General features: G+C 35.3%; 2 protein-coding genes and 1 long non-coding RNA gene across 5 annotated transcripts; 2 read left to right on the top strand and 1 right to left on the bottom strand.

Moving 5' to 3' along the window:
- Positions 1-2,862: 2,862 nt before the first annotated feature.
- Positions 2,863-14,760, top strand: Septin4 (septin 4). 3 transcript variants are annotated; one of them, XM_028315856.1, is made up of 8 exons: positions 2,863-3,411; positions 8,371-8,562; positions 8,762-9,020; positions 12,336-12,486; positions 12,580-12,745; positions 13,052-13,208; positions 13,301-13,385; positions 13,584-14,760. In XM_028315856.1, exons 1-8 carry the CDS (start codon positions 3,402-3,404, stop codon positions 13,668-13,670), a joined length of 1,107 nt encoding a protein of 368 aa, XP_028171657.1. In that variant the 5' UTR covers positions 2,863-3,401; the 3' UTR covers positions 13,671-14,760. The 3 variants fall into 3 exon arrangements, with proteins under 3 accessions (XP_028171657.1, XP_028171656.1, XP_028171655.1); XM_028315855.1 differs by lacking the exon at positions 2,863-3,411 and adding an exon at positions 5,459-5,769; XM_028315854.1 differs by lacking the exon at positions 2,863-3,411 and adding an exon at positions 5,459-5,907.
- Positions 14,761-18,619: 3,859 nt separating this feature from the next.
- LOC114360969 (uncharacterized) lies at positions 18,620-20,942 on the top strand. Its single transcript, XR_003656548.1, has 2 exons — positions 18,620-19,133; positions 20,831-20,942. It is a non-coding gene; the product is annotated as an uncharacterized LOC114360969 (long non-coding RNA).
- Positions 20,895-22,042, bottom strand: DENR (density-regulated protein). Its single transcript, XM_028315861.1, has 4 exons — positions 21,747-22,042; positions 21,457-21,627; positions 21,212-21,351; positions 20,895-21,074 (listed from the first exon to the last, which is right to left on the bottom strand). Exons 1-4 carry the CDS (start codon positions 21,922-21,924, stop codon positions 21,030-21,032), a joined length of 534 nt encoding a protein of 177 aa, XP_028171662.1. The 5' UTR covers positions 21,925-22,042; the 3' UTR covers positions 20,895-21,029.
- Positions 22,043-22,157: the final 115 nt, after the last annotated feature.

Below are 22,157 nucleotides of genomic sequence, written 5' to 3'. Positions count from 1 at the left end.
AAGAACTAAGTACTATAATAACAACCGCGACATGACCATAAGAAATATTTCTTTGATTTTATTAACATAATTAATAAATAAATTGAGATAGGGTAGGTACCTAGTTGAAAATATAAATCGTATCCAAGTTTTTCAATTAAAGTTTTCCTTACATAAAGTTTCTATCTTGTGTGCCCAAAAAGCACGCCCAGAAGAAAATAACGAAGGTTCTGGGGTCCTTTAAATCCCGCGCTTTGTTCTGGAATTAGCTTAGTTTTATCTTAACTACATTTATATTGAGTTCAAGACGAAGAAAGTTCTTTCCCAAAGAGAAATCTCTGCTTTTTAAACCTCCTGTGAGACCACGGGCAAAGATAACATTTACTATTTAGATATAGCAATTAGGAGTTTCTATTTTATTGATGAACATTAATTTTACGATTTAACCGAGAGAGGGTTTGAACATTGAAGCACTGTATATCTCGAATTAAAACTAATATCACGATATTATTTAATTTTGAACCTAAATCATTTATTTATTTATTTATTGCAATAAAATACATCATTTAAAACAACAAAAAACTTTTAAAAACAACAAAAAACTTTTAAAAAATTCGTATAACCAAAAGCTACTACACTACGTTAAATAAGTTATTTTGTGATTCTATCTAATAATACTTAATAGTTATCCCCAGAATTATCTTTCGCATTTACTTATAATTATTTTTAAAATTTTATAATAAAAAACATACATTATTTTTCGCGTTTTATACAATGCATTAACTCAAAGTATTTTTTCTAAGGGCCAGAGTTTTTATAAATCTTAATGATAAAAACCCAACAACCCTGTCGTAGTCTCGTAGTAAAACAAAAGCGCCTACGGGTAACATCGTAGTGTCGTAGCAGTCTCATCGTTTTGTGCTAAAAATAGTGAAGATTTTTTTTGATAACACTTAGCGTAGCAGTCATAACTTTTCGTAGTCACGTAGCAAAACGACTTTTCCTGGATTTTGCAACGACGGATTTTTTGCATTTATCAATAGAAAGTCTTGTAAGTTCCTCGGATTATTTTTATTAATGAAGTGATTAAAAAATAATAATAAATAAATAGACTTTATTAAAAAGGGGTTTTGTAACAATTGTAGCACACTGTTGTAGGGACAGGAATCAGGAATAAATAAATAAATAAATAAGATGTTAAATCTTTGAGCACTCGACATAATTCTATTACGAAATTCATAGAGCATATGGTGCGGAACGATGTAACTACTAGTTTAGTGCAATGCCACGAGATGGCGTTACAAGTGCGTGTGAGGCAATTTGGATAGAGCTAAAGCATTATTTATTATTTTTTAAATTACAATCATATTTTTATAGATTTAGATGAAATGGCTCAGCGGCAACCAGAACGGGGATTCGGAATGGACAAAGAGTCTTTGAGCGCAATGTAAGTACATATTTGTTACGTGTGCAAATCCCGATTGCGGCAATAATAAATTACCAAATAGGGTCTGGCTGGATGTAATGGGAAACAGATTACACAACTTTTTAACTTAGAAGATATTTTGTGGAGTAGGTATACAGAATATTATTGTGTGGGCGTATAAAAATATTCTATGCAGTCGCAGCGATGCGACCTTCTCTTGGTTCGGTCATGGACATTCAGAAGCTCAAGGCCGCGGGAAAACGGTAGCAACGGCAGAGAAAGGTGTGGCCCTGAATTCTTATATCTCGGGATGTAATTTAAAATGTATTATTCTATTAATTAATCTTGAATCACTTCGTTCCCAAAAATATTTATTACTATTTTTTGTTTTTATTATATGTAATTTTGTTTTGCGTATACCTACTGCTAATATTAATTATACCTATTTGTCCACAATCTCCATCAAGATGAATGGACTTATAACATACACAAGAAATCCTCGAAGTCTAACCATCGACATCGTGGGAAAATCTCGTCAGATTTATATCGTTCATATTTTATTTTATTTCTGTCGAGTAATATGACCGTCAGGGACAACCCTGAAGGGAGCTCACTGCTCATGTAATCATCAGTGAAACCGCTGATTTCTCAAGAGTCTTTATTTTTAGTTTTCCACTTTATGAGGTTTCCGTTACATTTAAATCCCTGGATACCTACAAATTTGACCAAAATAGAAGATATTTAAGAAAATCTTGACATAAGGCATCGATGGTATCATTAGGAAGATTTATTTTTGAGCAGTTCTTATTTAGGTTTTCAGGCATAGTCCCGAAATTACACCCCTTGGGTAATTGGTATTAGATTAGAGCAGTAATTTAATAAATAAATGTCTACCTATTGTCTACTGCATTATTGATGAATTTTGAGCTACAAATATACAATACTCATTTCTCAGGCACGAGAAAAGATTAGACAAGGTTTAGGTAGGCGTTTTAGGACGAGAACTAAAATTACATTTAATGAGTTTCTAGAGACAAGGCAAAGAGACCACCATTCGTGTAAAAAAGTCGGATATCTTTCTTCTATTCTTTAGAAGTAACGTCCTAGAGGACTTGATAAGACTGTGTTTTATATTGCTGTAACAAGAACTCTGGACAAATAAAGTTAAAAATGGCCGATGCCCAAGCCGGGATGCGATTTTCTTTGTATTACATATTTGTATTTTCCCGCGATGACCTTGAATAACTGGAGCGCGTATTCCACACCATGGCTCCATTTACATTTAGGGCACAGAAACATTGAATATGCTGTGGTAACAGTTTGGCCGAGGGTTATGGTGCCGCGGACGCAGGCGCGCGCGGCGGCGGTATCGACCCGCGCGCCGGGAGGGTCGCCGGGCCGCGCAGGCCTCGGGGGCGGAGGGGCGGCCTGAGGGCGCGCGCTCGGCCCGGGAACCCTCACATTACGTAACGCAACACGCACAGCACGGCGCACAAACAATGTGATTTATTTATCTCTTCTTTTTCTACTGTTTTTGATTATACAAATTTTAGGATTAGCATCGTGATATTATTTTAGGTGTCGCGCGACTTTTTTTTGCTCACGTTTTAGATGTGTAGTGTAGAAGATAATGTCGGCAACTTTCCACAGCTACAGTGATATTTTAGTGAAACGTTTTTAACTAAATTTGTATTGCGCATTGAATTTGAATAATCGTCATGGACACAGTGACAAGGTGAAGAAGAGAACTCAGTGAAACGAATATTTAGATTTATTTATCAAACATCGGCTACTCGCTGTGTAATATAATCGATCGATCGGTTTAGTAATTTTAACTCTACAATCATTCGTAAGCCCGGGTTAAGATTATAATGTTATTTTTGGCAAGATGAAATTAAAAAACACCGAAAATCATAAAACAATATGAAAATTTGATGAAAATTTTCAAATCTATTTAAGAAATCTTGCAACGCTACGAGTTTTACAAGCTACGAAAATGACGATGGGTGAGTTTCTTTTCCTATTAACAGTTACCTACTTTAGCTCGTAAGAAAGCAGACATAAATCACTAATTGCTTAGCTGCATACGTAGCTACATTTGAAATTGTTATTTCATACATATGTTTCGGTCTGTTTGTTTACTTTTATTCATATGAACAATTTGGTCTACTTCAACATGAATAACATGACGTTTCTTATTTCTTACCAAACGCCGAATGCACATTTTAACTTTTTATATTATTTGTTATTAAATCTTAAATTAATGTTATGTTCATAATGAGGTATGTTTGAGTATGTTATCAGTAGGTAGTAAGTAGTGGATTAAGACTTTCGGAGGCACTTAAGCTTAGGTACAGGTTAGTAGACCCGCCCACTTCCTTTATTCGCATAATATCAGATTCTCAAAATATCAGATTCTTAAAATATCAGATTATCAAAATAGCAGATTCTCAATATAGCCAAAGAACAATCAAGACAACATTTATTTTTTAAATCAAATTTATTTTTAAATATGAGACAAACACTTATTGAAAACAAAAAAGATTCCCATAGATTTAAAATTATATGCAGCGGCAATCATACGCATAAATTATACAGGCTGTTTGGCGGAAGGTTAGACAAACTTCGTGGGTGTATAACTGTATAGGTAAGGTCATTTTAAGACTACAAGTTTGCCCATTTGACCCTAAAGCTATGTATTCACTAGGCAACATTTGTTGATAAACTGTTTATGACTAGTGGGAAACAAGTTTACCATAAACACAGGTTTCTGAAACTTGACCGTCCACACTTGCTCTCCACTTATAGCGGGGAGCACGGCAACATGTATCATAAACAATGTTTCATCACCTATGTTTATGGACTGTTTACAGAAATGATGAAACATTTTTTATGAACAGTTTTCCGCCAAACACCCTGTATTTTGTGCATAAATTAGCATTCTTCATATTTATTTAAAGTAGATAACATGTTCATTTCGGCTTGACCTCTACTTTCTGGACACCCTGTCTGTATAGGTAATACAAATATATTTTTCACGTTGAGTGTCCAATTTCAGTTATATTGAGATTCTGCTATTTTGATAATTTAATATTTTAAGAATCTGATATTTTGAGAATCTGATATTATGCGAATAAAGGTTTGCTTAGAAGATAGTAAAAGAAACTAATTGAGATCGGTGTGATTGCGGTTAAATACTGCCTTTTGCATTTTTTCCTAAATCAACTACCAATGTCTGTATAGCTATAGCACAGTAAGTGCAGTTTTCCTCCAAGTGAAGGTCGTGAGATTGATTCCCACCAAGTCGTAAATCACGTTTTCTACATGGACATAATAGTAGATTTATTGGGTTTCATATTACAATAATGTAACTTTTAGAAGACTTTCTATGTATTTCAACTGGCGTGGGTGTTTAGTGTAGCTTGCCATCACAGAGTATTTATCTATGACATAGCTCTAGCTACCGGCCGGCTGAGACAATATGCTGATGGCAGATACGGGGAACACTGTACTAAATTGCGTCACCGGATGAGTCTCCGCTGAGCTCGCAGCATCTCTCAATTGAGCAAGCAACTATGATCCAACCATTGTTCATAACAAAAGTCTAGAAATGCAACACACGAGTTACAGCACGTTATTTATCGTAGCTTTATTTATAATTTTCCTTTAATATCTCGGTTTTCCGTAGCGATAATATTATGTTATGGTCCTATTAAATTTTAATCGATATAACTTTTGTGTAGTAATTAAATTAGTATTTAATGAAAAAAAGACGACGTTGAAGTCTTTTATATGGAAGATATAATATTAATACGAAAATAATTAGAAAAACCATAAAATTAATGCATTTAACTTACTATATACTCATAAGCCTCACTTAATTAACAAGGCCCATTATATACCACAAGTGCTTGGTGAGTTTTAAATCAAATACATCAGTTACAAATATTGTATTTCATAATTATCATGAAGGACATTTCCCTTATTAAATTAAGTGATAAAGCGCAGTTAATTGGTGACGCATATCAAACCTTTACCGGTGTGGATGGAGTTAGCCGCGGCGCGGGCGCAGTTGGCTCGCGCGCTCGGTGCCGGAAGAGCGCGCGACGCACGCGCTACTCCTGCGCGATATCACGCGAGCGCTCACGTACTTCCACCGACCAAAAACGAACATCAAACAATCCTATAAGTGCTTCTAGTACCTATTTCCCTGCCATCATTCCCCAGTCACAATAGATATTCGATAACGAGTGACGTTCCCGCGTTTTTATCGAATGTCGTAACAGCTTCAAAATTACCGCGGTTACACAATCCCCTCTTCGGAATGCAAGAACTGCATCAAACTTCCCACGATCGCTCCAAAGGTATAATGGAGAAGAGCAACTCCTACGCAATGTTAGATGTGAACCTTAAGGACAAGGAGAAAATGAATGACCAGCCTGAAAAAGTTGAAGATGAAAACAAAAATAACAAGTCCCCTTTCATGACTGTCATTAAAATTCGTAAGTTTGGTAAAGGCTCTAATGATTACACGCACCAATCACTTTACTGACAATTAAAAGTATTGAACATAATATTATACGAGTACGTTAATTATTTCTAGCAACAATAAATTATGATTGTTATGATGCATAATATTAATTTTCCAAGAAAATGAACCAATATTGTTTTTGTAACTGCAGCAAGGTGCTCAATTACAGAATTTTCTTTCTCAGAAAATGGGTTCTCACAAATGGCGTGTTATGTAATAATAACTCGTTTTTGTACGTTAAATCAATACAAACGGTGAGCCGGTTGCGGTTCATAATGAAATATTAATTTATCGATGTGTCCTTGCAGCTTGAATAATTTGATATCGAGTATCAACCATGATTTTCGCAAACTGCCAATATTTGTTTGAAATTATTAACTTTTTTACATTTTTCGTAGAGTTTTGGATAAGCACTTCTGTTATAACATTACGCTTGATCTTATTATGTTTATAACGTTGTCTTCTTAATCTGCCTAAGAAATCAAGTACAAATATCTAGCTGTTAATTAGTTTTCTAAACCCGCACTAGTTTTCAGCCAAATCAGGAATTTCTTAGTTATAAAATAATTATTTTATCTTGTTACCTGAGAAAAAATGGTGATTTCATAAGCTAATGAACTGCGCTACTACTACTATGTTACATACACAAATTACGGATTATTATTTCCTTTTGTTCCCCATTAATATTATGAAACCAGCTATTGCGCGAAACGCCTAGAAATTATATTATGTTAGATACATGCTATCTAATTGTATTGAATCGGGAAGTCTTTAATCAATAATCCTCTTCACACGAAGTAGAAAACTATCTCAATCACAATAGATATTTTCTTTAAACAGTCAATAAAAACAATGGTGTTTGATTTTTGTAAGCACGCAGTATGTTTCTTTGTAACAAAGATATTATCCACATGACAAGCTATTGTTTACACTCGTGAGAAGAGCCTAGATCACAACAGCTTGCGTATTAAAGAGCCGATACATTTTTTACAAAATACTCTCTGCATAGGTAGGAGATCATACATTTTCCCAAGCAGCATTCTTAAAGTGATAATAGCTTATCTATTTACGTGGGACATAATTATTTTGAAATCAGTTTTTTTTCCTTGAATTAAGCGATTATTAGGAAAATTAAATAAGTTCTAGTTGGGACAATTTCCTTAGGGAAAATCCTTATCTGATCTAATCCGCTACTTTTCGGCGAAAAACTTTTGATTAGACAGCTTGAAAAGACCAAGCATTCTTTGATAATGTAAACGACATGGAATTTGAAGAAATCGATTTCAATTCAGCTTAATTAGCCTTTTCGCGGTAATGTTTTATTTGTAATAAAAAGTATTTTTTTGGTGTTCTATTACGCATGAAGCCCCCTTAATTGTTTCTAGTATCTAAGTTACCTACTAAACTTAACGCCAATTTGCGCGGAAAAGTTATTTCGAGAGCATGTAGGCATGACATCCAACAATTAGTGATTTCGATCGGCACAGTTGACAACACCAAATTGTGTTCAATGTGGTCAAGTAATGGGCACGTCCGCGCTTCCGCTAGTCGTCCTCAATGTTGTGCGCACGCGCCGCGTCCCTGGGCGCGCGTCGGGGGAACCTGTCGTGTTCTACTCCGCTGCGTGCCTTGCAATGCCCTGCTTCCTTTAGATAAATAGTCTGGTGGACACTTCTTCGCAGCGAATAAGGAGTGCCTACATATAGGAGTGTCTAGCCTGTTCCTACTCTAGTAACAATAGAAGCAACATTGAAAACGCACACATGCCCATTTCAACTCTCAATAACAATTATAAGCTCTATAGATCTTGTCATTTTTGTTCATTCTTATTTTGGAGTCAAATATCAAAAGAAACGGTTAATTACGGATGTACGAGTACGTGGAAAAACTTAAACTAAAGTTTTTCCAAGTTTTCCTCACAAGTTCATTCATTTTTGGTCTCGATTTGAAACCCACGTCACGAACATAATAAGTAGGTACACACTTCTTTATTTATTTCACATATTTTATACAAATCATAGTTTCTATGTTATTAGCGACCATTGTTGTTAATGATTTATTGTTGTGAACTACCGTAAAAATTCATGCAATCGCTCATTATAAAAATAAAAGCCACTCTTATCTGCTTTTTAAGTAGGCACAATTAGGGGCGCTTCTATAGCTGGAAACATTGAAGAAGAGTTAATGACTATAAAGCTATTATACGATTAAGTATCTACTCAAGCAAAACGAAATGAATAGGTACTTACACGGGAAATGAGCTTGGCATTTTTCGTCACGCAATACTTTAACTTCACTCACTTTTTAATGTTACTTGAAAAGAAGTTGATGATCAATTTCGATGGTTTCCTTTCGTTGATTAATTATAGTTTCTTTTTATGTGGCGTCAATACAATAAAGTACTATAAGTCACTAGTTATGTAAAATTTCACAGAACGGGATCGCGGGGAGCGCGACTACATCGGGTTCGCGACTCTACCGGAGCAAGTTCACAGAAAGTCCGTGAAAAGGGGGTTCGACTTCACTTTGATGGTGGTGGGTGAGTGCGGGCTCGGCAAGTCCACGCTCATCAACAGCCTCTTCCTGGGGGACCTTTACAAAAACCGCAAAATACCTGATGCACAAGGTAAGCATAACTACTAAACTTTGAAACGATTTGAACCACCTTACAAGGAAATTGTCCACAGCTTTTTGATCGAAAAAAAAAACATTTATGTTCCAAAAGTAGCTCGTCGTAAGACAAAAGCAATCAAGTTCAAAATACACCTGGTCTCCACTTAATAAACGTTGCCAGTAGTGAACTTTAACCTTAAAACCATTTGCAGATAGAATAGAAAAAACAACCACAATAGAAAAGAAAACAATGGAAATCGAGGAACGCGGAGTGAAATTAAGGCTAACTATAGTGGATACGCCCGGCTTCGGCGACGCCATCAACTGCGAGGACTCGTGGCGGGTGTGCTCGGCGTACATCGACGAGCAGTTCCGTCAGTACTTCACGGATGAAAGCGGCCTGAACCGACGGCACATGCAGGACAACCGTGTGCATTGCTGTCTCTACTTTGTGCCCCCATGGGCTCACAGGTAACTATTCAAAAGTAGACTTCATAAAATTACACAGACGTTTATCCTGCCAACTCCAACAAGTTTCCCTAATTTTTGTAGAGACAAAGAACATAATTCAAGGTGTGACGCGTTAACCATATAAATTATCTCATTAGTCATCACCTCCGCACAAAACGACATAGTTATCAAGTAGTTACTGCTTATTGAGCTATCTGTTTTTAAAGTACAGAGATAACTGAGGACGACTACAGTACTACTTTCCAGTAAAAATGAAAATGACCCATCCCTATATTCTCGAAACTCTACCAAGCGCGATTGTTTAAAAACCAAAAGACTGTCAATACACTCTACATTGTGTGTAGTGAAGCAAATGACTTGAAACCACGACAATAGCCTTACCCTTTCATTTGCTCGGTCCATTAAACGCTTTCTCTTTTCTCTACCCAAGGACAGAAGTTGAAGGTACTTGTTTACATAAACGAGTTCCTAGCTTAGTACCTACTTTATATAGCTTTCAAGATGCCGAGCATTCGTTGAAAAGAGAAATTAATTGACTTAATGCTCAGTTAATATTAATAAATTTTATTGCTTGCACAAATCTTATAGCTACGATATCTATTGAACGTGTTCAAGAAGTGTTATATTAGGTTAACTAGGGTCGGGGCTGCAGCGATAGCCAATATCATCTAATGTTGTGAAACAAATGTCTGATGAAATAGAAGCCACGTGAGCTCAGAACATTAAATTTGTTATAAAGAACGATAGCGTAAACAAACAGTGCTATGATGGCTCCCCCTTTGGTCGTAAATTCTCAGCCCACATCTAACCTAATTTAATAATTTAACCTAATTTCTCAACTCTGTATTGACGTAATTCTGTGGATCACATTACGTATGATAAATGAGTAGGTAAGTACGTAGGACGTAGGTGCTGTATGAACTCATTCTACCACTTGTAAAGATAGTTAAGACATGTCAAACATGAGCAGGACTAGGAAGACTGAAAACCAGTCTTGATTGGATTTTGGATATAGTCATTTTCTCTTTGAACAATGTAAAGTTAGGATTAATAAAACATTTTTTTTTTCAATAATTGCGAAACTAATAAATAACCAGCCTCATACTAGACAAAGCCTAACCTGTGACTGTGACGGATCATTAAATACGATAACCATTGATTGTTGTACATACTCGTAAGTATAGATAAACTACGAGTAATCACTAAATCCTCTATCATAATAATAAATAAATAAAATGTTTATTGCCAGTAATAACAATGCAAGCATTCATTATATCAACAATAAAAAATGCAATTAATTCCAATAACACGCGAATGGTAATGAAATCACTTGAAATTACAATAACACAAGCTAAATTTCACGCGGACAAAGTCGTGGGCAAAAGCAAGTAATAAAAAAATAAACATTCTTGGACGTTATTACCATGTTATCATTACCTACATTGCGCCAGTCCCAAACAAAATTTATATGTTTTTGCACACATTTTTTTGTATTGTGCGGATAGAACCCATCGGGACGCATAACATTTTTAGGGTTCCGTAGCCAAAATGGCAAAAACGGAACCCTTATAGTTTCGTCATGTCCGTCTGTCCGTCTGTCCGTCTGTCCGTCTGTCCGTCTGTCCGTCTGTCCGGGTGCCCTCTCAGACGCATAACATTTTTCATCATAATTTAGTTTGGCATAACAGTATTTGCATAAAGTTTTTTCGCATAAACTTTGATATGCATAGTTTTCTAAATGCATAATGGTTTCTTAGGCATAATAATAACTTTCTCTAATTTTCAATACCATAATTTAAATAATCATAAATGTAAAGAACATAATTTTTATATACATAAAGTTTGTTTTTAATAAAATACTATAAACATAATTTAATTATTTATAACATTTAAAGTCATAAATATTGTCTATAAGAGCAACCAACATTGAAGAGTAAATAATTATGTATTTGTGATGTTGCGAACGATCCTCCTTCCTTCCACCTTTATACTCTTTCGGACTATAGATTTGCAAAACCTAAATTCTCTGTATCATTGTCATTTTTGTTCTTAATTTTTGACCTGTCTCTTAGAAAACTTAAGCTCGTGAAAATACATTCTGTTTGATCTCGAATCCCTCTTATCTATTATAACGCACATATTATACAGTCCACATTTCTTTTACAATATTAAGCTTGCCTGGTCTGAAATTATGTTGATCCCGACTGGCCGTGGTCTCTTCTACGTGGTACTAGTCTGCCCTATACTAGAGTGTAATTTAAAAGCCGGAGGCGCGGAGGGAGTACCGTCCTCGCTCGCTGTAACATATATCCGGCAGCCGTGCGAGCTGGAGCGGCTGAGCGGCGGAAGCGAGCATGGCATGCCGGGTATATGTTACGCCAGAGCGGAAGGACAGCGCCGGAGATAAGGCAATCCTAATGCTTGCTTGCATGCTTGCTTGCATGCATGCTTCCTTGCTGCTTGCTTGCATGCTTGCTTGCTGCTTGCTTGCATGCTTGCTGTTTGATTGCATGCTTGCTGCTTGCTTGCATGCTTGTTTGCATGCTTGCATGCTTGTTTGCATGCTTGCTTGTCTATTTATATTTGCTAACTTATATTTTATATGTATAACATTTTTATATTTCATATTTGTTAAAATTATGGTATTTTGTATATTATGAATGGTAATATTTATGGCATTGGTTTAGATGCCAATAAATGTTATGCCTAGAAATCGTTATTAAAAAAACAAGAATACAGAAAAAATATATACTAAAATATTATTATATTAAAAGTGGTTATGGAAAAAAAAATATGCCTTATGATTTATTCTGTATTAACGTTATGCGAAATGATGAGTATGCCAAAAAATTTTATGCACTCTTAAATTATGACAATATTTTTTATGCAACCGAATATGGACCCGTACATAGCTTTTTGGATGGTGAAATAGGTTCGGTAGATCATAACAAATTCATATTGTGTTCAATTCATATTGATAGGCTGGTAACAATATTTCAGCCTATTTATTTTCCCGCCTGCCATAATTGATCAATAAAATCTCGATGAGCTCAAGGAATTTTTATGCAGCTATTTCTGTCAAATGTGATTTAGGTTAATTATGGTATGCAAGACGAGGAGTTCTATTGAAAGTAAAGTTGCTCTCTAGAATCAATGCAGATTGTACTACCAGCGATCGTTAACTTTATGAACTGACATTAAATAAAAATTGCTAATAAAAATATCTAGCTGAAGACAACTATGCAAAAGGAAAAGTATCAATGTTATTTAATTACTTGCCAGTATTTTTTTCACGCCATGATTTTCTTGAAACAGCCTACGTCAAGTTGACCTCGAGATGATGAGGCGACTCCACCGGAAGGTCAACATTGTTGTGGTCATTGCGAAAGCGGACTCCCTCACCGCTGCAGAGGTCAAGCGGCTCAAGACTAGAATACTGAATGACCTAGAAGAACATCAAATACAGGTTAATTCCTTCTTCCTTCAGTCTTTTTTTTTGTTTTTGAAAACTAGCAAGCACTCACGTAACTTACTTAATCGGTGTGATTTCTTCGAGCAGGTTTACCAATTCCCAGAATGCGACAGTGACGAAGACGAAGAGTTCAAACAACAGGATCGGGAGTTGAAGGCGGCGGCTCCGTTTGCGGTGGTCGCTGCCGACACAGTGTTGGAAGTGGGCGGCAAGCGAGTGCGTGGCCGGCAGTACCCCTGGGGTATAGTTGACGGTAAGTTCTTTAGCTAGAATGAAAGAAATTGAAGCTAGCAAAGATAGCGCTGAAAGCGGACGAAGTAAAGTCAGATAAAAAAAGAACTACGAACGAACCATAAGCTGAAAAGTTAACATAATTAAGTACTCTCGACGTCATGTTTCGCGTAGCTACTAGCTACGAACTATTTTAAACTCTACGTAGTCCGAGAAAGTTAGATGCTTTATTTCTCATGATGAAAAGACAATTTCTTTGAAATATACAAAACAGTTTGATAATACAGTAAATTGCTACGTTTAATTTTATTACATTCCTCTTTAACAGTGGAAAACCCCAGGCATTCAGACTTCACGAAGCTGCGTACGATGCTGATTTCCACCCACATGCAGGACCTGAAGGACGTCACGCAAGACGTGCACTACGAGAACTTCCGCGCGCAGTGCATCTCACAGATATCACAGCACGCCATGCGAGAGCGAGGGTATGCATTACTTCAAATTAATCATTATTTAACTGATTGTTTTGATAAGTTGCACACTTTTCAAATAATACATATTTTGTTTTTTTTTACAGCAAATTGAAGAGAGACTCAATGGGCAACAATAACGAGGTGGTCATTACAGACACTGATCGCCTACTTCTGCAGAAAGATGAAGAGGTATGTAGCTTCAGCTATGTTTCAACATCAATAATCACCACCAAATCAAATCGAATTTTTGAGATATGTATTTAATATCGTTTTAATGATGATCAACCATTTTGGTCATTGCCAGTTTCGTATTCGTAACGACATTAAACGCACCTAAGTTTGATTAAAAGAATGAAAGTTTTAAAGTGAAAATGTATTTCCTTTCAGATTCGACGCATGCAGGACATGTTGACTCAAATGCAAGAGAAACTCAAAGCTTCCGATAAAAAACACGACAGTATTATAGATGTATAGAATATTGACTGCATTGTATAGCGTAGCGTTACACAAATTACAATTACTCACTTTAGTATAATGAACAAAACATAAAAACCTCTTTGGAAAAATTTGATGAATTTAGATTTTTGATACTTTACGTTATATTTATTTGTTACAGAATATTATACATAACTAGTGATAAATATATTATGATGTTAGTATGTCTCCTCGCCCTTTAGAATAAAGTTTTTTTTATTAAACCAGACAATATAAAATTAAGTTTGCAAAGCCTTTACACAGAATATGTATTTATTTTTTTTACTTTGAGCCACAAAAAAAATCATACCAGATGAAAAGAAATAAAAATAAGTTATTACCAAGATACGCACTGAAATCAAAATCGTTCTTAGAAGCCTTTGATAAAAGAGTAGGTTTGCTTGCACGGTGTGTAAACGTTAAGTTACGTGTCACGAAGACAAATTTTTAAAGTGTGAAAGCTTTCGTCCTTTCATCCAGCAGCGAAATAAGCCTCTCTCAGTTAATTCCAACCACTGCCAAGTGCCGTGCACATTCGTATCTCGTTGCTGCGTTAACGGCTATCAGTTTTCACCATAATCTTGCGGTTTTCTAAGACGAAAAATCACTTTTCGTTTACACACTGTACAGTTTATTAACGTTTAATGAAAAAGTAGGTAAAATTTTCTATTATAGGCAACGTTATGGCCATTGGAGTCAAATTACTTATAGTATTTGATTTGAAATTGCATCACTGAGTTTTCTTTATTTTGTGTATGTAGCAGAACAAAAACTTGCAGGTGAAAACAACACAGTCATTAAATACTAAGTACCTAGTTGTAGCCATTAAAAATTATGCAGTTTCAAATCACCCATTTCTACTTTAAACAAAATCTTTCTAACCGCTAATTTCGTTTAATATTTTTTTATGGGATTTAGATCTGTTTTAGCACTTGCAATCCTACCTATGTATTCATTAGGTACATATTTCAGGTCGTATCCTTTAATTCGCAAAAACTTGAACAGAGAAAATTTAACTTAAATTGTCTGCTGAAAATTATACAGATTTTCAATCTTGTATTTCTCACTGAAACCTGTATTATGTACCCAATGGAAGTTAAAAAAAATACGTCAATGTTGTACTCGCGCAAGAAGGCGAGTTACTTATTTTACAGAAACCAAAAACACCACACACAAGCAATTTACCAAAGTTTCCACTAACTAAAATAACATATTATTATACAATTTGTATCGATATATTGTAATTTACAGTAAATTGATACTTGACTTAATATATTTAAGGCGTTTTATTGATATTTTATTACACCCCAACCCTTTAAATGTAAAACAAGATTAACTTTTTTTAAGTGCATATGTTATAGTCAAACCTCGAAGTTCCGGCACTCCTAGGTTTGACTAGTCAATCCTCAGGTCTGACTAGAAGTCTTAGTCAAAGCCCAAACATTTCGGCCTTTGACTAAAGAATTTTAGTCAAACCTAGGAGTAACTAATTTGGTCAGGCAAAGGTCGAAACTCAATTTCATGAAATCGGGGTTTGACTAGTCAAACCTCAATTAAGACTTTAAACTAAACTATACTTAATATTCTGATCTCGAACTTATTGCATAGGCGTTACGACGGTCGGTTTTGACGCTCTTTAGGTGAAGGTACGAGTAACTAAACTTATACAATACTAAGATAGAGTGTTTCTAGATCGATCTTGATTATTATTACTATTTTTTAGGGTTCTGTTACCTTAAAGGATAAAGAGTTTAGATCCTATTATTATGACTTCGCTAAATGTTTTCTGTCACCAGGCTCGTATCTCATGAATCATTCACTTTAAAAATAAATAATTCAATAAAATATTTAAATATTTAAGGGGGGCTCCCATACAGCAAACGTGACTTGTTGTAGTTTTCTACTTGATATTAAAACGTAAACAGGTGAACCCTTGAAATATTCACATAATATTTAGTTGCATAGCTATTTTAAAAATAAATCATAAAATTAAAATAAAATAAATATTTAAGGGGGGCTCCCATACAACAATACATAAAGTGAGCCTATTAATTTAACACAGGTACGACTGGACTCAGTGTTGCACTATCAAATGCAATTGACGCGCCTCCTAGCCAGGTTATTTATGTTCCTGGTCAGGCTATAAAAACAATGCTACTTTATACTTCTTCTACTGCCACTTTATTCTAATTAATTATTTGTTACTTGTGCTGTTAATTACAATTCTCAATCCGTAAATAATTTCTTCTTTCTACCGTGTTCGTACTACTGTCCTCGTAAAATCATCGTAACCGATTATTGTAATCGGATTACATGAACATCACTCGACCATGTATGTCCATTTGGACATATCGGAATGGCACGCTTTGACGATCAACTTGCTGTATCTACTCTAATCCATATCTGTGCTGCATATCGACCTTTGACTATGACACATAGATCTGAAAATCCGAAGCTGCAACGTAAGTATACGAGTAGATAAGTCACGATAGCCTAATGGTGAAGGGGTGGGACTGGCCGACTCGTGGTCGTGAGGAAAGCGGGTTCGATCCCCGGCGCTGCTCGACTATTGTGGTGAACGCACTCGTAACAAGCGTTTATTTAGCTTACCACAAGAAGTTTACGGGATTATTAGTAATTTGTATTCATAAAATCCCGTAAGTACTATTCTGTACTATCAACAAAGTTGACGCATGACCACGTTGAAGACATACTTATTTCTTCGCTGTGCTGCGGGCGGGACTGAGTATGGTCATTTCGCGCAATCTCGAAACGATTAGTACCTCCTAATTGAAACGATTCAAAAGCTTCTGAACATTATCCAGAGAGTAATTCGTTCGTTGATCAATAGAACATTAATGAGTATCGCACCTCTACTAATCCGGAACTCCGGAAGTCCGGTTGTTCTGGGTTCAATAATAATCAATTCCCAAGTGGGACACACAAATTTAAAATTGGTTGTTTAAGACGATGTAAGGTTGAAATGCATCTGTCTAATAGTAGACTATTATACACTACGCTTATTTTTACAGGGTTTCACGATTCCTACGCGAAGCGATTCCATGAGCTACCAAATAGATGCTTACGTTGACCGACACGTTAACTATTTGTCAATAGTTCAAAAAGAATTTACAACTCATTTGTTTAAATAGGAATATTTGTTAGTAAAACAAGTGCCTACCTCAAATTTAGGAAAATTTCAATTTAAATCTAATCTAAAAACGATCCCTATTTCCCTTGGTCATCGCATCACACGTGACTGGCCGATTTCTCAAATTTTTTTGTTGTGTTTGTCATTGTCAAGAGAAGGTTTGTATAAAAATAAAGAAATTTGCTCGAAAAATATTAACTTTTCATAAGACAGGACAACATCTGTAGGGACAGCTAGTTAAGTATAAATAAACTATGACTTACTTTAGTTAGAGAAAGTAATCCCCAAAATTAGCAAATGACCTTTAAAGGCGAATTTTCTATGAGTGTTTCAGTTCCAGTCTCCTTGTTTTTCCAATTATCTTTTGACTATGTAAATATTACATAGGCTGTAATGATTATTTACAACGAGTTAAAATTTAATACAATGATTACATCAAGAACATCCAGTTCAGGGGAGAAAATTTTTTACTGGATAATCAGTAGGGTAAGTGCGTTAGTATTCGTCCAATTATCGGCGTTGCCAACTTTGTGATGCGAAATGAATATCTTAAAATACCCTTACTCATATGTATCATTGTCATTTTAGTCCTTATATAGTCTACTTTACGTTAATATTATATGACAATAAGTAAATACCACGGGTTTTTTTATAAAAAATATTTTATGCAAAAGAGGCGATTTCACTAGTTTTCGTCCAAAAAAATCAGTTTTCGTCCTAGTGTACGCTAGTTTTCGACCACTGTGTAGAAAAAAGGGTGCAGTTGAATTATAAACTTAAAACCAATCCTACAATACAGTAACTATGAATTGTGGTATATCATTTGAAAGGTAATTTTGTTAGCTTTCAAATGATATCAAAAAGATTTAAATAAGTTTCTTACCTAAATTTAGGAAAATATTGCAATAGGTCGAAGGATAAATGGACGAAAACTAATCTACAGGAATAGCTAATTTTGGTTTTCGTCCACCTCAGTGCTTGCTCATGACGTCATGGACGAAAACACAACAACGTTTAAAGCCGTTTTTTGTTTTCGTCCACATCTTTTTAACGGTTTTTATGGGTTTATCACTGTTAAAAAGTGGACGTAAACTAAAATGTTTAATGTAATAGCAATAAAGATCATATTGGAAGAAAAAACATTGTATTTTGTAGGTCCATTGAAGTAAAATGTTTAAAAAAAATATTAACTAGGTGTCAGGGTTTCCGTCCACGTGGACGAAAACCAAAATCTTGCAAAATTGTTATGCTAGTATTAGTCCACTTAATTATCTAAGATTTCTATACAAAAACTTTAATAAACCCTTAAAATAGTGTTTATTATGCTAATAATTAGACATACGTGCCAAAAACATTACGTAAAGTAGCTAAAACAGTAATTAAACATATCATGAAAGTTCCCTACCGGCACGTTATTTTTCTAACTTGACGACGTTTTCCATTCACCTGTGTGCAGCAGCAACTTCCGTAGATTTTTTTGGAGTTATTACTTGTCAAATTACATTTTCATGCAGGCAGAACTGTTACTTAGATATTATAAATTGTAACAAGTCCAAACTTGCACGGAAAGTTAGGTTTGTATTCTAATTTTCTGTATTTGTTTGTGGCAAGTCGGTCAAATGGACGAAAACAGGAGCTGGACGGAAAACTGGCGCAATTACCCTACTTCCTAATAAACTTACTAGCTTTTGCTCGCGGCTTCACCCGCGTGAAATTTAGTCTGTCACAGATCCTCATAAATTATAGCCTTTACGTTATTCTGGGTTATAAACAATAATACTGTAGTTTCATAAAAAAAAAGTAGTTTTTGCGTGAAAGTAACAAACACCCAGACATCCAAACTTTCGCATTTACAATATAAGTAAGATAGTAAGATAAGTAAAACCTACAATACTTGGAAATGGTAAGCTATAATGCCCAATGCTCATATTATCCTATTCTATCCTACTAATGTGAGGATGAATGGATGTTTGACAGTCTTTCATACAAAAACTACTGAACAGAATTTGATGAAACTCTAGCGTTTTGTTTATACTTCAAAATACATGGATTTTATAATGTTTATAATGAATATAGGAAAAAGCTACAGTACACTAAGAAATATTATTATAAAGTCTCATGGATATTATGTATCATTATTAGTTTACTGATCTACAAATTATTATAGGATTCTAAGAAAATTAAAGTGAAATAATACCTTTCTTTCTATTATTATGTCTAGATTAATTGTAAAAAATATAGTGTCGGTGTTGAAGGATCTAGGCTTGTGGTGAATAAATTTATTTATTCATTAATTCATCATAGACAAAGAGGTGTTACGTACGCCTAATCTATGAAGATCGCTGCATCGACGCTGACCCAGTTTACCCAAATCAACATTGCAACTGCACTATGGACCGCGAGGAGCAGCATCAGCAAAATGCGCCTCTCATGACGACAGCGGCGACGTTTCAGTAATTTTACTAATTATTTTATATTCATATTTGTTTCACACTTCGAGACGGTATCACTAGCTTACCTAATTTTACTTTTATTGTAATTTCTTTCTTTTAAATTAAATTTAATTAAATAAAGTTTGCTTTTTCTTGGAACCTCCGGTTGCAGCTAACGAAATTGGCGCAGTCGGTAGGATATTCACGGTTAGGCCCGGGTCGCGTACGAAGATTTCCGTTCACCGAGCCCTCCGAGTGGCTATCAAGTCGCGCTTCGAATATCCGAACCTACGGGAGCTGCAGTCCAGAGGTGAATCAAGCCATCGATTCGTCCAGAAGAAAATAATGCTGTAAGTCCTTGAATCTTTCAAGTCCTCACCTTCCTAATCCTAATTATATTAAACTTGATTAAGTTAAGTTCATATTACGTCGATAATGAAATAGTAATAGTGTACAAGTTCCCAATCTTTACTCCTTATACATACGACCTAATATAGGTACAAATTATCTATTGTCCCTAATGGAAATCACGAAATCCTTGTTCCATCATCCCCATTCCTAGCTATCCATGAGAAAGATTTCAAGCACATAGAGGCTGAATGCCCGAAGACCAACAAATGGTTCTTATGTGAAGAAACACGAAGTCTCCAAAGCCAAACTTCAGCCCAATCACTGTCACACTAAATCAACCAGCATACGAACAACGAGACGACCGCCACTACGTCATCAACTTCCCTACTTCTACGAAGGTACATCTGTCCTGCGGGCAAGATCTTTCAACATCAACAAGGAGTATCGAGGCAGCTATCTCGCAATCATCCCACACAAATTGCACATGGAAACATCTCAGTTGACCATCTCCAACCTCAAAGATCGACTGAAAGGACATGTGCTGACAATCACGAATCTACCGAAGGAACCAGAGTACGATATTTCTACAGTCAAACTAAACTCTATGAATCTGGATCATCTTCACACCACCAACATGAAGATTTCCCAGCATCCAAAGTTAAATCTTGAGAAGAACGTAGATTACAGTATATACCATACTACCATCCCATTGTACATGGTATTAATCGGTGCATCTGTACTCATCAGCGTAATACTATACCGCAAGTACTACAAGAAATTAGACTCTGTCTAGAGCCAACCAAGGGAAACTCAGACACAAAGGACAACATACGCTGTACCAGAGCCAAAGACAAGGGCAAGCCAACCCCCACCTCAATTCACTACGAAATTCTTCGGTGGTGGCTGTTCTTCGGGGGGAGGTGTTACGTACGCCTAATCTATGAAGATCGCTGCATCGACGCTGACCCAGTTTACCCAAATCAACATTGCAACTGCACTATGGACCGCGAGGAGCAGCATCAGCAAAATGCGCCTCTCATGACGACAGCGGCGACGTTTCAGTAATTTTACTAATTATTTTATATTCATATTTGTTTCACACTTCGAGACGGTATCACTAGCTTACCTAATTTTACTTTTATTGTAATTTCTTTCTTTTAAATTAAATTTAATTAAATAAAGTTTGCTTTTTCTTGGAACCTCCGGTTGCAGCTAACGAAATTGAGGTATAAATGATGCACAATATTTAAAACTTAAGTGTAGCCTCAATTTATAAATAATAATTTGAAGGACACTGTTAAATATACTTTATTTCTGTTTTATTACTAATTTATATTTTAACAGTTAACCAAGTGAATTGTAAAATTTACTAATAATACAGAAACAAAGTTTGTGCACATTAGTTTTATATAAACTAAATTGTGACTATCTTTTTTGATCTCCTAGATCTTCAATACTGTCTTCATCGATCTGAAAAATAGAAAGTTTTATTTTAATAAATGAAAATATTAAGTTTTGTTTTTTTTCAATAATTTGTATGCTGCAAAACTTATATTACTACTACAAGTACTACATAAAAATATTAGGTAACATAATAATATACTTACTTCAGGCCATTTTTCAGGTATAATATCAAATAGATCATCTTTCACATCTCCCTGAATAACAATCTCATCATCACCAGTGACTGACGATCCACATGCAAATTTTGTGCCAAAAAACTTAGCAGCCACTTTTAAATCAATGTCTGAAAAAAAGAACAATAAAATTAGTAAGTTTAGTAATGGCAGTAGAATAACAATTATTTTTATTATCATAAATAATATGTATAAAAGTTATTAGATTTACATACCAAAGGTACTCAATCCAGAGACAACAGTGACAGATTTTTTCTTGCCGCGGGGAGCCCGTGAGACCTGCACTAATTTGGGAACATCTTCTTTTTTCTTTGATTTCAACATGCCTTTTCCACCTCTCTTTTGGCGTTTTTTTTCCTCTTCGCCGCCGGCATTTTCTTCTTCATCTATAATCATTAAGAAACGTATTAATAGCAGTAATAGTTTTGAAGGATTCTTTTCATTATAACCTAAAACATCGGATACGTGAATACATTTATGAACATGGAAATTTATGTACGCATACCTATTTTCACCTTCTCAAATTCTGTCGGAAGATGTTTTTCAAGCCACTGTTTGCATTTATCATACTCAGGATAATATTCACAATATTCAATCGGCATAGAACAATTGCCACAATACTGCACTCTTACAGGATATGTTACTCCTTCCCGTGGGCCCATTGATAGATCTCTATCAGCCATTGTTAATAGTATTAATTTTAATAATTTGCACTAAAATACATTGGTGATTGAGAAAATTTTTAGAAAAACTGGAGAAGAAAAATGTATTTTCACTCCTCTTCTGCTGAAATATTCTGAATGACGTAAATGACGTTTTAAAATGTCATGAAAGTCACCGTGCGTTTCGTTTCACGCGTTGGTTTCATACCTCCATGTTTCACGCTAAGGAACTTAGAGCAAAGATAAATAAGTTA

The sequence above is a fragment of the Ostrinia furnacalis genome, unplaced genomic scaffold, assembly GCF_004193835.3.
Source record: "Ostrinia furnacalis isolate ACB-3 unplaced genomic scaffold, ASM419383v2 OfSCF5329, whole genome shotgun sequence".
NCBI lineage: Eukaryota > Metazoa > Arthropoda > Insecta > Lepidoptera > Crambidae > Ostrinia > Ostrinia furnacalis.
The sequence above is the reverse complement of the archived record's forward strand: the minus strand, read 5'-3'. Positions and strand labels throughout refer to the sequence as shown.